This window comes from Antrostomus carolinensis, unplaced genomic scaffold, assembly GCF_000700745.2.
Source record: "Antrostomus carolinensis isolate BGI_N321 unplaced genomic scaffold, ASM70074v2 scaffold19807, whole genome shotgun sequence".
NCBI lineage: Eukaryota > Metazoa > Chordata > Aves > Caprimulgiformes > Caprimulgidae > Antrostomus > Antrostomus carolinensis.
This window is the reverse complement of record NW_010328272.1, coordinates 1-19,922: the sequence shown is the minus strand read 5'-3', so window position 1 is coordinate 19,922 and position 19,922 is coordinate 1. Positions and strand designations below refer to the sequence as shown.

Below are 19,922 nucleotides of genomic sequence, written 5' to 3'. Positions count from 1 at the left end.
GATTCAGAGCACTTACATTAAACTCCTGGTACATTATACAAGAGAGCAGCCTTCTCTCCAGGGACTTCTGAAGGAGTCCTCTGTGATGAAAGAAAAGGACAGCAAGATTAGCAACAGCTAAAAATCAGAGATGTCTCAAATGCAAGCCATGGGTACTGCTGTGTATTATTGCAAGATTCCCTTGTATGGTGTGACAGAACTAGCCTGGCATTGCTACATTTCTAGCGTACTTCATCCCTTCTATTGGTGAAAGATACACTACACTGCCATAAAACAAATAGTTTCTCCTAATCATCCAAAGTGCTTATTTTTTCTTAATCCTCTATGTTCTTGCCGTCTTCATATTTCCAATTTTCAAACATTTATAGTGATGGGGGTGTGGGGGCATTAGGATCTCCAGAGATCTGTTCCAACCTCAGCTATTCTGTGATCCTTTTAATTCAGCTTACATGCTGCTGCTTGACCCTCCCTGTCCTCACACCCAGCTCTGTAATGCTGATCACTGTACCAAATTCATCCTTTTTGATGCACCTTGTGAAAAATCTCTCAGCACAGTTAGGACGTTAGGTGCAGTCTCACAGTGATGAACTGCTTTCCTACAGAGAAAAGGTTGTAGAAAATAAATGAGTGCCAAGTACAGAAAGAAAGAAAGAAACTCCCCCCTTCCCCCAGTTTTTCTTGCTGAGCATGAGGTTATTTGGCAGCCTTTTGCCCAGTTTGGTTTATCGATATCCCCTCCCAGTTTCTCACCCACCCCAGTCTACCCCCAAGGCCTGGGGAGAGTGAGAGAGAGAGAGACAGCCTTGGCACTGTGGGAGCACTGCTCAGCAGAAGCCAAAACACTGCTGTGCTATCAGCCCTGCTTTAGCTGCAGATCCAAAACACAGCCCAGTGCAGGCTGCTGTGAAGAGAGTTAACTCCATCCTGTCCAGACACTGCACAAAGAAAATTAATTTTGATTTGAAAAATCCTGCTTGTTTAGCAAGGGCAGTTAGGAAATACCAAGAACGACTTTGAGCTAGGAAAACTAATGTATATTTTCAACTTAGTGATATTATATGAGCTCTTCAGTATAGAAATAGTTCTCTCCTTTTCTGCACAGTAAAACTTTCAGGTGCAGTGACTGAAAGTCATCCAGAAGCACCTACAAATCAGAATTGTGATCCACACCTTGGCACGAGTACCTCCTAATTAAAGGCCGAAGGAGCCACAGCCAGCTCAGCTCCCAGCATGGAGCCCCTCAGAGGCAGCTGAAGGGTGTTCCCTACGTGACCTCCTTTTGCCCTGGCTTCACAGTAGGTGATGGGGAATCTGCTGTCTGCACTTCTGGGGAACAGTTAAAGGTGGATGGATCACCTTTTCTTTTTTTTTGACTGTGGCTGGAGAGAAGAGAGGGGAGAAGCCAGTTTACAGAACAGGAGTGTTATAACACCAGTCCTGGTGCTGAATTAGTTAACTCACAAAAAGAGCATTTCAGATGCAAGGTTTCTTGTCTGTCAGCCACTGGGGAAAGGCAGAGGGACAGATGGGAGGACCCACACTCCAGCCAGTGTCCCTGCGCAGCTGCTTGGCCCACCCTGGCTGAAGAGGCAGAAGCTGCCTGTGACTGACCCCCACCACTGCCCACATCATCAGCCCAGGGTCCTTGTCATTTCTGTGCACAGCTCGTGCACCACAGAAGGGAAAAGCAGAAGCTGCTGCAGGGGTAGAAAACCTGCTCAGTCACCAGCCAGGCCTGGGAACTGGCACAGCTTTGCCATCATCAGTGAAATCACTTAATCTCTCAGTGCTTCAGGTTCTCCACCTGAAAAACGCTAACATTATTTATCTTTCTTTGTAAAACCTCTTTAAAAAAAAAAAAAAAAAAAAAAAAGAAAAAAAAGAAATTGCTATTTATATATCAATGTAACCTATTGTTCTACTGTATTATTAAAATGTCAACTTCTTTTTCCTTAAATTAATAGAAAACAGATGAAATAAGCTTTGTAGGTCAGTTTAGCCTACTAAACTGTTTCTGCTTATACTTGCACAGAGTATCATTAAGTCTCACCTCCAGGTTTACCTGCTGAAGGCACAGGCTTAGCAAGAGCTCTGCAGTGCTGCAGCACTGTCCTTGCCCAGCCAGAACAGCAGAAGGGGAGGAAAGGAACAGTGCCGACCTCCAGATATTTTGCATGCTTTGGCTAGGGAGGCAGATAAGCATGACTGTTCGCCTTGGGTTTCTGCTGTCCCGTTAATCAGGCAGTTACTGTAAAAACAGAATGACTGGTTATTTATTACGCACAGAAAAAAGGCAGTCTGTACTCTTGTCTGTCTGGAAGTTTATTACCACCCCGCCTGTCCTTCCATGTATATGCCCTGGTACCTGTCCCACATCACAGGGCAGCTCCATCCACCAGCTGTAGGGCTGATCTGGGGGTAGGGGAGAATAGAGGTGCTAATGGGGAGGGGGCAAAAGCAACATATTCACACCACTGAGAGCAACTGAGAACTGCTACTGTGCAAAAACCCCCTCCTACTGCAAATGCATGAGGCATAACGCCAGACGCAAAGACCATGCAACACGGGTATTAGCTGCATTATTTAGAAGATGGCCCCAACTGTGTGATCTTACATAAGATAGGACAGCACTGTGGAAGCCTCCTGCTGGGTTTACACCTGTCACCCTCAAGTACCGCCTGGCTCTGGAGGGGTAAGCGCAGGTTGTTACCTCTACTTGTCTCCTACAGACTCTGGTCAGAAGTGAAGCTGCCCGAGACCCACCCACCCACGTAAGGGAGCTGAAGGGCCTGTTATGAAAGGGTGTTGTGGCTGCTTGAACATGATCTGGCATAACTGAGCAGCCTGGGCATGTGGTGGGCCATGACCTAATGAAGGGTGCTGTGTGGAGATACACACCCAAACGTGTGAAGCATGGATCTGACAAAGTAAATCCAGGACAGCCGAGGCCTGAATTTGCTCTTTCAGTGGACCCTGGGGGTTGCCTCAGCCCTTTGCTTGGATGTACCCCATGCAAAAGGACAAGCAGCGGGTTTGGCCTGAACCCACTTCCACAACAGACAAAGAAACTGAAATGCAGAATACCAGAAACAATCCCCTTCAACAGGTACTCTGGAGTACGGAGATTTACCTCAGCTGAAGCACCCTGAGGAGCCACATGTGTACTCAGGTGGGAAAGAGAGCTACATCAGGGCTGGCTGACATTCCCACACTTCCTCAAGATGTATCTCGACATTCCTAATTACTTGTTACTTTCAGTATCACCTAAAAAGCGAGTAAGTTGGAGAATGCAGTGGAAAAAAAAGATGATAATCTCTCCCCTTTCTGACTTGACCTCGTCTACAAGCAAACAAATCCCACTGCATGAGGATCTGTGTGGCAAAGCACAGTACAGATGAAGAGCCATGCAGACCCCCAGCTAACATCGTCCTCTGAACCTGCTGTATCATTGAAGGCCCCAAAGGGCAATCAGCTGCTGCCACTGTCCCCAGACAGACCTTCCAAGAGGTAAGAACCCCTGTACTGAACTGCGCTAAGCCAGTCAGCCCCAGAAGAGTCTGCCTCCACCTCCTCTACACTCTGCCAGTAGCTGCTGGAGACACCAAGATGTTTCCCCTTGGCCTTCTCCTAAGGCTGAAGAAACCCAGTTCTCTCTGCCTCTCCTAAGCACCTCACACATAGTCTGTGCTACTTTGCTGAGAACTGGTTTTTGGCTACACCACCACCAAGGCTCAGAACAAGCACACACCACTGCTCATCTGGCTGCCAGCGCAAATACCGCTCCCCTTCAGACCCACATTTCTCCTTTCTCTGCCCCCTCCCCATCCCCCACCATCAAAACCAAGGGAAAGGCACAAGCCTTGCTCAGGGAAACCATAAACAACTTAAGTAATCTGTTAAAATAGCTCATCTAACATTAATGAATAACTCGTTTAAAGCCAAGTGGAGGACTACGTAAACCCCTCTGCTCTGCCAATAATTAGCTGTGGAGCAAGTGGCGAGAGATCCTCACCAATGAATTGCTTCTGGAGCCTCTGGGCCCCCCCGGCTTGAAGGGAAGTCCCCTGTGCTCTGACTCTGCAGCATTTAGGGCCCCTCTAACTCCTGCAGTCCATGTGCAGACTGCTAGATCCTCATACACTATTTCCTCACGTGCAATGGGGCCACATGCCAGGGAATCCATCTCATCCAACATGTGCTATACTAGATGTTTCCCACTCTGAACAGAGTCCCATTCTCTAAGGTATCTCTGAGATCTTTGAAAAAAAATTATCTGCATAAACTACTCAATCCAGTTTAAATAAACAAAATGGATCTTCACTTTCTACCCAAAGGCCTATTTCTGTGAGCAGAGTTTAAAACCACATTTTGTATTTGTTGACATCAGGTCAGGGGTTTTATTCTTCCTTACATCACTGGAGTTACAGAGGTGTCAGCATACAGGTCTTATGGCCAAGTAACTAAGAGGGAGGTTTCTCTTTTAAAGAGGTGAGGGTCCAAACCTTGCTCCAAGCACACCACCAAAATTGCTGGCAAGGCAGGAGACCGCACCTGTGACAACTCACTCCTCAGAAAACACTGAAAAAATACTAAGTGAGGTTTCTGTGATATGACCTGGCCACCTGATTTTAACACAGAGCAAATACTTCTAAAGAAATGAAGACTGCTGAACAGTATGGTTAGCAGCAAAACTCTTTCAGGAAATAGGCATGAACAAGATAAAAAATGAATTTTTTTTAATAAAAGAATCAAAGAAAGCTGTAAAACTTGTTTGGAAAACAAACCCAAACCAAACCAAAACCAAAAAAACCCAACCAACCAAACCCAAAAAACACACAAAACATTCCAAAATGAGAGCTTACAGTAAAATTGTAGATTTACAAGCTCATGAAGCAGTTACGGTGAAATGTTAAGAAGTCATGAGAGGAGTCCCATTACCATGTGAGATGATCCAGAGACCCACCTCCAAGAGCTTCTAATTTCAGTTTGTAATCTGGGTACCACCTGCTTTTACACAAGGGTAGTTCAGGCTGTACAGCCACCAGGTAAGTCTAATGAAGTGTTTCCACAGGAAGCTGTTGAAGAGTCACTAATTTATTTTGAGCACAAGTCCATGGCTTTTATACAAGCAGAATATTTGACCAATAAGAAATATTATTTTCAGATTTACCTATTGCAAATACAAGCTGTAAAAATCAAGAAGCAATTTATGATTCAAGTATTCAGACTCCCAAATGTTATAAGCTGTATTCCCTTCTCTCTGAAGACTGAGCTAAGAGATAAAAGTCCTCACCTGGACAAAATTTGGTGTAATTGTCCCGAACAACATCCTGCTTCCACAGGAACAACGTATGTGGCACAAAATGACACCACATTTTCATTCCTCACTGTTACACTGAATTTCCCTTTTTAAGGATAAAATTGCTAGCAAATTATTTCAAAGTATTTCTGTCTCCGTGAGTTTGGCATTATAGGTACAAAATTATTTGTATCTTTAAATGCAAAATAATTTAGCAATAATTCAGTTCCTGTACCCCCAAGGTACTGGGTAAACTGAATTATTACCCCTTCAGAGGAAGGATAATCCCTGATGACATTCTGAAACTGCAACAAAAACGGATTATCTCTAGAAGAGGACCAGCTGCACTGGCTAGCACTGCTTGTTGCCCACTTCTTCGAGGTACTTCCTCTTTCAACTACACCATTCTTCCACGGACTAGGTAAATACACCTTCAAGTCTGTCCTTTCCTGTAGGGACTCTGAAACATCACAGAAAGCGCCGCGTTTGTCAGAGATTCTCGTTTGTCACAAGTCATTATTCAGCATCAGTTTCTCCAGGTTGAAGAATGTTTACATTCAAAGCATCACCTACTTACTGTGGAAGCCAGGAGGACAAACTGATTGTTAGTACTCATGGATAAGCAGTTGCCCAACTGTTCTTGGGCTTTTATGTTGAGGAAGACTTAAAAAGAGCACAATTCAACCTGAGCTAATACCAAGCTTGCACAGGGGTGGAGGAAGAATTTACTAGAGTACACTTAAACTCACAGTGTAAGACGGTGGTCTCTTTGGAAAAGAGAAACCTTTGCATTAAAACAAACTTTTCCAAAGATTTCAGGTATCTGAGCCAGTAAAAAGAGTCCTTTAGGAAGTGCAGAGAGCTAAGTAATAACTAACTACAGAACAGCTTTTTTTTTGCTGATGTGGCAATAATAGCAACCAACTTTCCCCTGAAACCTCAACTGAAACAACTATCAATAAGTAACTTGCAAGCAAGTCAGCTCCCACCCTCCTCCCATACCCTCTAGAATCTTTTCCACAAGCTCAAATAGCACGTTCCTGAACAACAACATTCAGCATCATTTTTTTCAACGACCATGGAAGTGGTACAAGACCAAAGTGGGAACACAAGACTCCCATGGATGGGTGTGAATGAACAGGTACCCCACCTGCACGCCTCGCACACAAGAAGACTCTGTGAGGAGTACAATGGACCTGGATTTGAGTACTGGGGTAGTTTAAGGTTCACGCTACTTTGGCTGACTGACCTTGCCCGAGTCAATGGGCTTACAAACTGCACCCATCATTTCAGTAAATATTTACAAGTGTTGTATGCAACCACACTGAACCTGAATAAACTCTACCACCAAGATCTGCAAGTGCAAATGTATACAGTCTCCCTTAATTCTGCTCTTAATGTATAAAAAATTAAAATTAAATTCTTCCCCCGAAACCCTAGCCTGCACAAACTCCCTGAAAATAGATGATGATTAACTATTGATCGGAAGGTTCACAAGAAATGAACTACTTAATTAAATGAAACAGCTTCAAACAAGCAACACTGAGTCTATTCCTCCATTGAAGAGGACTAAAAGTCCCTGCATAGAGAAAGCAGTAAATAAATGTTAGAAGTACTATTAGTTAATACATCAGACAAAAACAGATCAGATTCCTGACTTGCTATTTTTGTCTTCACATAACAACAACTCCATTTGGATGGTAGAAATTCAGCTTGCCTCAACATAAAATATTGCTTGCTATTTGCAATGCAGTATGAATGAAGAGTTTCAGTCTCAAAACATTTAAACTACTGATGTGTACAGACTGTCAATTGTCCCTGGTTCGTTCCAATGATCTACAATTGCTTCGATTAAGCAGAGCTGAAGACTGCTGCAGATGCATCCAAATGTAGGGTTGTTTCTATAACTTAACAGCACTTTGATGTTTGCCTTGCTGAATTCTTCACTGCTGAAGGAAGATCAGAGTCTTCAGTTGACAGCAAAGAACAAAACAAGGCAGTTATGAAGATCATGTAACACAGAGCTCCGAAGCCCACAGAGGAGGTTTACTGCAATATGGTAGTCTGCTTCTGGTCTCTTGAGCACAAGCCGCTGCTGTAGCAGTTGCTCCCTCCTCTTCTTCATCTTCCTTTACCTCCCTGAAGCCTTCTGCTTCTTGGAATGGATTCTCCAAGAGTTTCAGTACATTTCTTACCTAGAAAGAAAACAGCACAGTTATGAAAATTTTTTATGTAGAGGAGAACCTCACACCAAATAATGGTCGAGTATATTGTATTTAACACACAAACTCCAGACAAGCCAAATATTAAACAGATGAACAATATCTATATCAAATAAACTGCAAACTGTAAAACTGTAACTAGCTGAGTTTGTATCTGTATGGAACTCAAGCTCAACTAACTTGAAATGCAAGTCTCAAATACAAGTTCTTATGTCATTTCTCAAACTAAGTTAATTTTCCCATGTTCTGCATCTAGCAATCTACATACTGAACTCCACAGGTGAAAGCCAAGACTTTTAGAAGGTAACAGCACAGTGAGGAACAAGTATAAATTCATCTCCAACTACTGTCTCCCACAGTAAACACCATTCAGAAGACAGTAAAAGCAGAGGCAAGCGTCTTGTCCTGGGATCAGCCTACAAAACCTACAAGTCCAGATTCAGGTTTTCAATTCTTTTTTTTGTTCTGCAGTCATTAAAACCACAGCTCCCTCAAAAATAATACAGACCTTCCAAACAGCACATTCCCAGTCCCCTAACTGCCTGAGATGCTAGAATGAATCATAGAATGGTTTGGATTGGAAGGGACCTTAAAGATCATCTAGTTCTAATGCCCCTGCCATCAGCAGGGACACCTTCCACTAGCATAACATCAGCAGTCAACAGCACCACTACACATCCACGTAAACCTAGAGATGTTAAGTAGTAATAGCGTACCTCTGAGAAATCCCCATTTTCAGCCGCTTCTATGGCATTCTGGGCAATATAATTTCTCAAGATATATTTTGGATTGTTTGAATTCATGACCTTCACATGTTCGGTATTCCAGGCATCAGCATCACTAACACTTTCTATTTCTTTTTGCAAACGGACTCTGAAATTAAGCAAGTGAAAGCAACTGGTTTGGTTCAAGATCCACGTGTGTAAGCTGACCGTTTTCCTTGCCTCGAGATCCTGAGTTTGCAGTTCTTAATAAATATTACATCATCTATAACCCTCTCAGTTCATAAAATCCAGCACAAACACGGATTACAAAACACCACTTCATTTAAAAGCAGCGTTACAGACCAGCAGCAGGTCCTGACAAGGCTCAAGGAAGTGGCACATCTTGCATATTCTCCGAAAAGTCAGATTAAGATGCCACCTCCCCCCCATCACACACCCACACTGATGCATGTTCTGTTCTACGTTGCTCTGCAAAACCTTCACATTCAGAACCTGGCTTAAGTACTTCTACACTTTTTTATTGGTTAAAGCTTTTTATGTTCTGATTAAAGTAAAAGGACACAATACAGCTGAGACAGTTTGATCTACTTTTTAGCAGGAATACTGGCTAAAACTCCCAGCTCCACTGGAGAACAGGACCACAGCAGCCAGGTGAGGAAAGGAGTCCTGACCTAATTCAAGCAGCAGAAACAACTAATGCTCTACTAAGGGGTTTTCCTTACAGAAAATCTCCTGCTAACATTTGAGTTTTTAGGATTTAAAATTATGCCTGTTAGAATAGCCTGGGCCTTTTTTCTGGCAATGACTTCTTTTACAGTTACTCTTTGATTATACTTCTAACTTGCTTTTTATACTAATATATAGATTTTTCTTTCAGAAAAAATGTAAAAGGATAAAATACTTAGAAATCAGTTCACTGTAGTTACTGAACACTTAATAGCTCACAACTGAAATTAGTCTCTGATAGAATCAACATTTACCTTTTTGAAGCACTTTTCATACTAGATGTGATGCGAAGCAATTTCTATACCCCCACCCCTCCCCAAAATCTAGTAAACAAAAGACACAGATGCCCTTGAACTTTCACAGTAACACAGATACTGATCCTGAAGTAGTTAATATTTTGAGTTGCATGCCCCTTACATCCCTCCCAACCTATATATCCTGCTCTGAACACTGAAAAACTTTACCTGTATTTCTCCAGCCATTCTTTCCAGTGTCTTTTATTTCTGCTGAGTAAATCAGCTGCTGTTAACTGCTGCAGTTTAGAGAACTGCTCAATGCGTTCTAATTCTTTATTTATATTGGCTTTTGTTCCAATTAAGGCAAAAAGCTGAGGATTAGACTGAGCCAACATTAGCATCATTGACAGTTGTCTGGGAACAAGAGAAACAAACACATTAGGAATTACAGTTGAGCTGCCTGTTAAGAACCATCTCTTTGCAATCATAAAGCAGATATGAAAACATTGACAACAACTTATGATTTCACTGGAGAGGTTATATAACAGTAATTTTAACTAATAGCACAAATTTATAATAAATTGTACTAATTTTATTGTTCCTTCCCCCTTCTTCAGTGTGTTTAATTCATACTCTTGTGGTACATGAAGTACAGACAGTAGATTTTCAGAATTACCAGTTGGGTTTAGATATTCAATTCTCATCAATGCACCCATGGAACTTTGGAAGGAATTTGGAATAATGAATTTGATCTTACTTAGATATCAAGATAATATAGAATCTATAGGGTTGTTGGGTTTTTTAAATTTCTTTTCCTAACGTTAATACTGTAACAGCATGCAGAATAAGGATCTGACACCTACTATTCTTACCAGTACTAAGAAAAATGCAAATCAAATGGAGAAAGATATCTCATTTAAGCCATATAAGACAAGTTTGTTGTTTGTTGTTCGGTTTTTTTTTTTTAATTTAGTGAGTCTAAATCACAGAATGAGAACTACTTGGTGGTGGTACATTCCTAACAATATCCAGGCCATTTTGCTGCAAGTTTGACTAGGATTGTATCTTTTTACATTTGACTAAGTTAGCTGATGCTGTACAATAGCTTTACCTTATTTTTTATACCATGCTAGCCAATTTTTATTTTTTCTGGATTAATAACTGTACTAGAGCAAAAAGTAAAATGAAAAAAATCAAAGAGCATTAAGTTGCAAGCATATCAAAACACACAGCGTATTTTTGTTTCCTTCTATGAATGCATTTATAAACAAAGGAGAAAAGAAACATTATTCCCTGGCCTCAAAACAGACAATTCATTTTATCAGATTATGCTTTCCTACTTTTAATAAGATAGGTGTTTTGATTTTTGAGTTTATATAAACTCAAATGTACTATCCAAGTCTGATTTGCACACGTGATGTGCCCAGCTCTATGATATCCGAGTGCTGTGACAAAAACCAGTTATGTACTCACTTTAACACATTACTGTGGCCCTCCAAAGCTGTACATCCATATAAGGATTTTCACGTTCCTCTAAGCCTGAAAGTAATGCTTAAAAAATACTGTCTCATCTGTTGCACAAACTATCTTCATATTGTACGATGTCTGTTTACAATTTCAAAGTAGCTGAAAGCTGGAACTTAATTAAACAAGCAGTATCCACCACCTTAATTCAGTATCCTTTCATTTCAGTGCATCATCACTAAAACTTAAATAACCAGTAATACCTCCAAAACGATAAACAACTACAGCCAACCACCTTGGCATAACACCAAACTTGTGTGAACAAGTTTCACACCAACCCATCTTCTCAGCTCCCTGCTTTCTGCAAATTAACTGTGATATCAACACATAGAAAAAGCTGAAGAATTTGGTAGGTTTGTTACCTTCATGGAACACTTACTAACTGAGGTGGGGGGGAAGACCCGATACCCTTACCCAAAATATCCTCACTTTAACTTCTTCCCCCATTTGGGAAGATGCTAGAAAAAAAAATTTACAAATTCATGGGTCACATTCATTCCCTGTTTTCCACTGCTCCAAAAAGTGAAAAACTGCTGCAGTCACTGTTACAAGCAGCCACTGAACAAAACTTACTATTTTTCCATGCCCAGAGCAGCTGGGCTGCAGAAAATAACCCATCAAATGGGGCATAGATGGCACCACAGAGTTTTCAAAGCACACATTTAGGTTATACTTAGCCCAGAACATGGTGATTATATGCTGACAGTACACTGGCAGAACATGGTAAATCCATTTCTTCTATAAAATATTTGTGTATCACTTCACTATCTGGCACTCTCATTGCCCTCCTGAGCAGAGACAGTGTGGGGAGGGGAGGAAGGACCAAACAAAAGCTCAGACAACTTTAGGCCAAGAGCCAACTGCTGCGAGTCACAAAACACACAAGAATTTGCACTGCTGTAGATCATGATGTGCCTACTTAACAGTGACATTTCCAATTTAGTCAAATATTACCTAGCATGCCGAGGTTCATTATGGTCATGACGAAACTAAAAGCATAGGCCAAAAGCATTTAAGTAAAGAGTATTACCTTGGATCCATCTGTGGTTTGAAAGCAACTTTCAGTTCTTCCACAGAAGCACATTGACTTGTAAGCTTTTCTAAGAAATCTTCCAGTTCTGAAGGATCAGAGTCTACTGAGAATGAACTCAGCAAGCAGAAAATATTTGTGAAGTCTCCACCTGAAAAAGTAAACTCTGTGAGTAACGCAACTAATACATCAGTTGGAAAACAGGTCCCATATTTTCTTCCTAACCACCCCCACCACAGCAGTACAGGTCACCACTCTGAAGAGGCAAATTAAACCTCTCCCTCAGTGAGACAGGGGAGCCCTGTATAAGGCAACAACTGTCCCATGGTTCACAAGAAGGTAATTATTTTTCAGCCTTTTGTTGTTCTCAGATGACAATGTACCTGCACAAGGCTGCTTTCTCAGAAGGTCAAGACAACTACATTTTGGTTTGACTGTAAGATACTGACGGGCTATTAAATAACCACTCTCTGTGTTCTCCACCAACCTGTGAGATGCATGGTTTCAAGGAGTTCAGACACCAGTTTACTATCTTCTTCTAATTCCAGCTGGATTAAGCCTAGTTTCTTCCTCATCTTCTGCAAATAATGTTTCTCAAATTCTGCATCATATTCCTCTTCCAGGATGAGTTCACTTATTTCCAAGGGCAACTCTGGAACTAGAGCTTCAGCAAGCTTCCCCAGGTTCCACTTGCAAATCTCTGGCTGCTTGTTGTAAGCATAGCGCCCTGTATTATCAGAACCATTGCAAATGTGCTCAGGGTCATATCTACAAATGAAGAAATAGTTAGCATTCTTCTAGTTATCTGGACACCAATACTGTGAGAAGTAATATTTTTATTATTTTAGTCTCCTCTGGGAAACTACAAAATTTGAAAGGGAACACTCCTCCTTGATTCTTTACCTCATTAGATGCTTTCCTGCTCTCTCAAACACTGAGAAACCCCACAGGCTACAAGAACAGTCTAACAGTCAGAGATGTGAATACAGTTAAAAAGAAGTTGAAAAGAAGAATTACAGGACAACTACAACTAAGTTAATCTACTTCGCCATAAAGAGGGTTCATGAATCTACTTTAGAGCTGAAATATTAAAGCAATCAAGAACATCAGGGTTGTTCTACATAGCAAATGCATATGCACATTTCAAGTAATTATGCCACACTGACCTGTCCATAAATCCAAAAGGGCCGTAGTCAATGGTGAGTCCCACTATGCTCATGTTATCCGTGTTGAGCACGCCGTGGCAAAACCCAACACACTGCCATTCAGCAACCAATCTCGCTGTCCGTTTTGTTATCTAAAACGGATATATTTTCTAAATTATTTTTTTAACACAATGTATTTCCAATACATTCATGTATTTCCAAGCACTTCCTAGACTGAACTGATCTTCCTACAGCTCTGATGGAAGCAGATTCTGGCAGTATGCCATACACACACAGACCTTAAGGACTGCTTGCCTCTCTCTCCCTGTTAATAACTGCCCCATTTCTCACTCTCACATTTCTATTTGCTTCCTCTTCTTTCCTTCCATGTTTGACTTGCAAGTCACCTGGACAGCTTCAAAATGTACTGGAGACAGAACGCTGAAATAAGGTAAACTGTATGAGATCAGACTTGCCTGCTCTTCTAGACATTATACAAACCCATTCTTTTGCTTACTACTAATTTTGAAGACTCTTTAACTACAGGTAGGCGAAAACATAAGCAAAGTCTAAGAAACAAAATTAACTATATGCAACAAAACCCAATGTAAAGTTAGTCTTTTAGTTTACCTGGTATGTAGGAGCGATTTATAGGAAGGTAAGTGGTTTTGCACAAAAAAATTATACCCTGCTAAGAAGTTTTAGCAATGATAAGCACTTTCCTCCATTTGCTACGAGTGGAAGAAAGCTATAAGGTTAAGTAAAAATATTCCAAGAATGACAGTTTTATTTAAACACAATTCTTCAATGAATGCATGCTTCACCAGAGCTTTCCAGTTGTTTAACTGAGAGTTATTGTTGTGGAATCCTTGACTGAAATCACTGCATGTGTGTCATTCTTTAAATAAATAGTGTAATATTTTAAAATAATTACAGTTATTTAATTAAATTAGCCCACCTGTTAACTACAACTAGATATGCTCTATGAAATCTAAAATTCAGGAAGCTAACCCAGCTTTTTAAATAAACCTGAGTATTTCCAAATACTTTACTGAATTGCTGTAAATAAAAATTTTATGTAGTCTTTACCTAAAACTTTTAAATCAAACTATTTTCATAGCTACAATCACTTCTCTTCCCAAATGACTATCAACATACAGAAATTTAAAGCAACTATTCTCTCCAGCTGCATTGTAAGTGCATTTTATCAACATCTGGAAAATGAGCTAGGTAACAGAGCAGAAGGCCCTCCAAGTAGCTACAGGTGTCCCAAACTGATTACTGGCATGCCCCAAACCAGTAAGGGAGACACGCCCTGTGCGATGGCTCTGTGCCAGGAAGGGAAAGACTCTCTAAGAGAATGCTTATAGGTAAAATGATATTGATTAATAGAAGTATTATGGTTAAGATGAAAAATCAGAAACAGGTGCTATGAAATAATAGAATAGTAATTCTTATAAATCATGCAACCATGCCGCTTCCCACTTTGTCCCTTGTATAGCTCGCTCCAGGGTTGGTTTAAACCCAATCCAGCTGAATCAACAAGAATAATAGAATTTAGAGACATAGCAATTATAGAGGATAAGTGATTAACTTGGACTAAGCAAACTGTGAAAGATTACGTATTTTAAAATAGACACAAGTTAAATGTCATTATGTGAGTTTTTCTTAGGAGTGCAAAGGTGAGCAGACAGGAAGATTATTCAAGAAGATAAGTGAACACAGTGACCAGAGTGGGACCAGGGGGCTGCAACTTGTGAAGAGGCACTGAGACCAGATGATAAGAATCAGCCGCGTTTGAAAACCACTGTGGACTTTTATAGAATTTTAAATTAATGAGAAATTTGGAACTAAGGGTTTGTGGGAAAACACCAAGAACTTTTAAAAGAATACCTATTGTATAATGTTAAACTTAGCATATATAGAGAGCCTGACTTTTGTAATGCCTTTGCCACTCACTGAGGTGATGGTGCAACTCTGAGTTGTAAATAAAGCAAACCTAGAGTTACCCACCGACTGAGTTAAATTCCTTTAACAATGGTAAACCTTAAAATTTAAAAAAATCCAGGCCAGCTGGGTTAGGATGAAAGCACACCAGCAGCAAGGCAATTCATGACTGCTGGATGTCTTTGTAAGAATGCATCACACACTGCCAGGGTTCTGGTAAAAAATAAATTCCTCTACTGAGAACACCTGATAGCAATTAAAGCTTGGGCAGCACTCAAAGCTGGGTATATTGCTGAGAAAAAGCGCTGCACTCACTTTTTACTCTTTTTGATCACATTTTTCTACTGCTAGCCATACTAGAAAACAAGTATGGTGTATATATAAATAAGAGCACTATCTCAAGGACATGCTCATTTAAATATAAACACCAGCTACAAAGTATTGAGAAGTTCAGATAATGGTGTTTGCTTTCTAGAAAGTGCTGTCAAATGCAATCACTTGTACTTTTTTCCTCCACTTCTTCTACTGTGCAAAAAGAAAGATGAAACCTGTTAGAGTTGAGCTGACAACACTTCGTCACTATTAAAAAAGATGGACATGTTTGTCAAATTAGGGTAAGGGACTGTGGTGCTTTCCAGGTGGAGAAAGGTATGAAAGTCTCCACTAGGGAGTGCAGAGAACATGAAGAGGCAATGCTAGCACAGGCATGGAGCAGCAGAGCAAACAAACAGAACCATGGAGATGGGGGCAATGAGGAAAAGGTGGCAGGATGGGGGGAGGAAACCAGTAGCAACTGGTCCAGGAAAAGCAGAAAGAGGCAGGACTGGGCACACACACACATCCACAAAGACCCCAAGTCCCATGACTTCTCTGCCATCAGACAGGAAGCATGCCATCAGCTTCAGAGCTGGACACACACAGTGGGTGACAAGACACAGTCCTCACCACCAGCTCCAGCCATGCAAACACAAAAGACCTGCCCAGTGAAGTTAAACTCTTTGGCAGCCAGCGGTGGACCGCATTACACCTTGCTTTTGAAGAACTAATGCAAGTATTATTAACAGGTTGTGTTAAAGGAAAAATAAAAATAATAAACAAATAAATCACAAACCCAGCCCACAACACAAATGCAAAACCCACAGAATTTAGAGAATGTCAGATTTTAAGCTTGTCCTTTGGCCCCTCATTGGTCTGTTACCAACACACATTATGGTGCAGCCATTCTGTCGGTCCCTACCAGATAACTTCAGATTTCAAAGTACAACTGCTTTTACATAGGCTAATTAAAATGTATTAGAGTGTGGTATTTTTTTAATTATTCTGTTTACTGGCTAGTTATAACATTCTTTTTTGAGTTGTAACATTATTTGAACTTATCAGAGCCTTAATTACAGTTCTCCAGTAATTTCAAGCTGGATTCCTTCTGTGAGGGTAGCACTACTATACACTAATCACTAAAACATGAAGAGAAGCATCTTATTCCCTGACCCAAATTTATTTCTTTGCTCAGAGACGAAGGAATACAGCAACAGAAATTAATGTCACAAATAGCAATACAATATCAACAGTGAGGGAAAAGGTATACTCAGGAGATAAAGTTCAGGTACCAATTAATTTAGCTATATTTTACTTCAAAGAGAAATATAGCAATTATAGATTTACTAATGTTATAGTTCTGATTTTTATAATGGATCTCCAGTAACTATTAAGGTCTAAATTTATACAGTAATGGAAAATGGGTTCAAAATGGGTCTCTGAGGAATCACCCAGCCTCTCCTCTGGGTCACTGCAGAATGACCTGACACTACACCACATCTAAGACATATTTATCTCACCTGATCTTACCATTCCCAAAGTTGGGAGGTTTGGTAACTTCCTCAGGCAAGCCCTTGCAGGGCTTGACTGCCTTTAAACATCTCAATTCTAAAGCCTGAAGTTAAAGTGATGTGCAGTCAACATTTCTGTTTGTAATTTGGAAAATGAGAGACAAGAAGTGACTCAGCATTCTCAGTATTTCACAAGATGATGCCTTGCAAGTGATGTCTCAGTACCATCAACTCATCATCTGACAGTCGGGGCCAGAATTCCCCCTTGCAGTCTAAGACACTCAGCAAGCAGAGGCAAATCTTGGGAAGCTTTCCCAGAGCAGAGCAATCATGATTTACTATTAGAAAGGTTAAACTGCTTTAATTGGTTTGATCAATATCAACATTGCTTTCATCAACAACAGTTCTAATAAGATTGAATAGTTCAGGCAACTGGATGATACAAGGTATTAACTGACTTCAGTCACCTGGGTTTGCAGATGAAGTTCCTAAAGATGACGGCTATGGATTTATGAAGAGAATCTGCTCTTTCTTACCTCTTTGAAGAAAGCAGCATTCCTCTGGATACTGTTGTCTGAATAAGCCTCCTGGATTTCTGAATAGAAAGTGCTGATCACATAATCAAGCATCTGTATTCGAATGTCATTTCGGTTAACACTGGGACCCTTGCGTCCTGTGTATTCGTCAATAGGTTTAAAAATTTCGAAAGAACCAAATCTGTTTTAAAATAATAAAAACATATTTTAGTATTATCTGATACTATTAACTTCATTTGATACTACATGCAGTAAAAACATTCACTGTTCTTGCAGTAACACCATGTCATCTCTTAACACCATCTCTGAACACCAATCCTTCAACTGACTGAGAGAAAAGATGCGCAAGATTCCTCGACTGATCCTAGCGAGGCTCAGTGGCTCAACACAAGGAAGTGCAGACACCCACGTGTAACTAAACTGACAGATCACGACCTCAGCCTGTACTGAAGACCAGCCTGTTAAACTTTCTTACAACCACTTCTACAGAAGAATTCTTATCCTGAGCAAATACACAGAAATAGGACTTATTTAAAATATTAGACTGTACCTCAAGGACGTAAGATAGATTTTTCCATGTGTATATATATAGAAGGACACAGGCAGGCACGCATATCTACACTCACATATGCCTCACCTGCCTCTAATATTCTGCTACCTTACAAAAAGCAACGCAACTTCCTGAAATTCCTCATGTTTTGTGTCAGAGCAAGAACCCCATACACCGCTCAGGAAGGGAAGTACACCCAAACATTGACAGGACTGCATCAGAACAGCTCTGGAATTAAGGGTAGAGTTATAATCCACCACTACTACCAACGTCAAAAAAAACATGTATTCCATGCAGTCATAAACATGAAAAATCTCTTCTGAGGTCTGCAGAACTTAGTTCTTCTTTTCACCAAGCTAGCATTCTTAGCGTTTATCCGTCTGGTGCAAAGACACCACCTCGTCCCATCCACTGGACAAGCAGAGTGGCTTCCTGCAGCCCAGCAAGAGCCCCAAGCCTCCAGAACAAGGAACATGCAAATGCTGCTGCTATGGAAATACATTTTAAAAGACTATTGTGCTTGGTTTTAAAAGAATTTAAATACCCAACAAAAGAGGCGTCTACCTTATAAACGTAGAAGCTATTCTCAGAACAACTGTACACCTCTCACTTTTTGGATTCCCATCATAAAATATGTCACGGACAACTTTTGAGTCGGATGTCACACACGTTCCAGCCCTCGTTGTTGGTATTCCGAGGTGAAACATAGCTTCGCTGCACAGGAACTCCCGAATGCTTGACCGCAGGACCTTCCGACCATCCGCTTGTCTGCAACAAGAAGACACAGGCAGTTTTCAGCTTATGAAGTCAGGAACTCCTGTCTCCCCCTTAGCAGTGAAGAAACAAAAGCCTAGAGGCAACGTGCTCTGTCCACAGTCACACAACAAAGTAGTATCAGATCTGAGAACAAAAGCTGGACTTTCAACCTTCTGTTAAAGCTCAATTAGACGGTCAGAACACACTTGCAATGAAGACCACACAGAACAGAAGAAAAGAAACTTTCCAGTTACACATATCGCTTCTAATCATTAACTCTGTTGTTTTTATTGATGCAATAGCCTTAAAAAAAACCAAACCAAAACAAACCTGGACAAGTATAGCTATATTATTATATAATAAGTCACTGGTTTCCTCTTAATAAAATAGCTAGTTACATCTCTTGAAAAATACTATTATTTTGAATCTTTCTGGGTAAGTAATCTAGAAATGAGGTGTTAAATATGGGCACGCAAAGCAGTTGCATTAAAATGAAAAAGAACAGACAGCAAATACTGAACTAGCTTAATTAATAGATATTAATTTAACGGAAAAGGCCCAGCTGGTTCTCAGCCCACACTCCCAGCACTTCAGAAGCCAGAGGCAAGCAGGAGAGCTGCCCAGGGCACACCTACAATGCTACCACCGTATCTGGGGTTTTCACTGTGGTTTCCTTAACCTTCACAGACCTGAAGAAGGCCTTCAGAGCACCACATGTATGAAACTAAGGTGTTACTGAGCCCGTGCACAGCTAGAATAGAAAATAAAGGAAATAAAAGTGGGAATAATTACCTCAAAGATCTAAAGCAGTGCAGGCTAAAACGACTAATGAAGACACCCGTCCTTGCAAGGATTTGGTCAGTGTTCCATTTCTGGCGCTTCTCCACCACTCCCTCCCCCAGCCAGGGAGGATGGAGGAAAGGCACCGCTGGCAGCAGGCAGGGGACCGGCAGCACTAACCAAACACCGGCACTTTAAATGGCATTTGCCAGGGCCATAGACAGCAGGGCAGCAAGCGGCCCGGTGGCCACGGCACTCTGCTGTCCCCACTTTTATCACGGTCTGCGTCCTCCTAACGGGGTTATCCTCCTCAGAGGGGGATAAGCCAGGACAGACAAGAATAACCAGGGACAGAAGGAATGTGCTACCTGAAGGAGATGCAGTTACAGTCTCCTTTTCCAGAGGAAATTTTTGCCACCTCCTTGGCATTTAAACATCGCACCTGCTGCAGCGAAGATTAAAAACAGCAAAGCACAGGGGTTTAAGCGATTACCTCGGCCTCGGGCAACGATCCTCAGCACACAGCCCGCGGGAACAGCCCCCCGCTGATGCCGGTGGCAGCCAGGGAAGCCCGTCACCCCCGTCCCCGGTCCCCCCGCACGGCGAGCTGCCCACGCAGG

The 19,922-nt window shown here is 41.2% G+C and overlaps 1 protein-coding gene across 1 annotated transcript; it reads right to left on the bottom strand.

Annotated features, from left to right (window-relative positions):
* Positions 1-7,299: 7,299 nt before the first annotated feature.
* On the bottom strand, positions 7,300-18,534 carry SELENOO (selenoprotein O; the record flags this gene model as incomplete). The annotated part of the gene is made up of 8 exons (XM_010172199.2): positions 7,300-7,494; positions 8,238-8,394; positions 9,437-9,622; positions 11,763-11,913; positions 12,250-12,530; positions 12,929-13,059; positions 17,217-17,397; positions 18,331-18,534. Coding segments are annotated over 8 exons (1,486 nt in total), but the record flags the coding sequence as incomplete, so codon positions are not given.
* Positions 18,535-19,922: the final 1,388 nt, after the last annotated feature.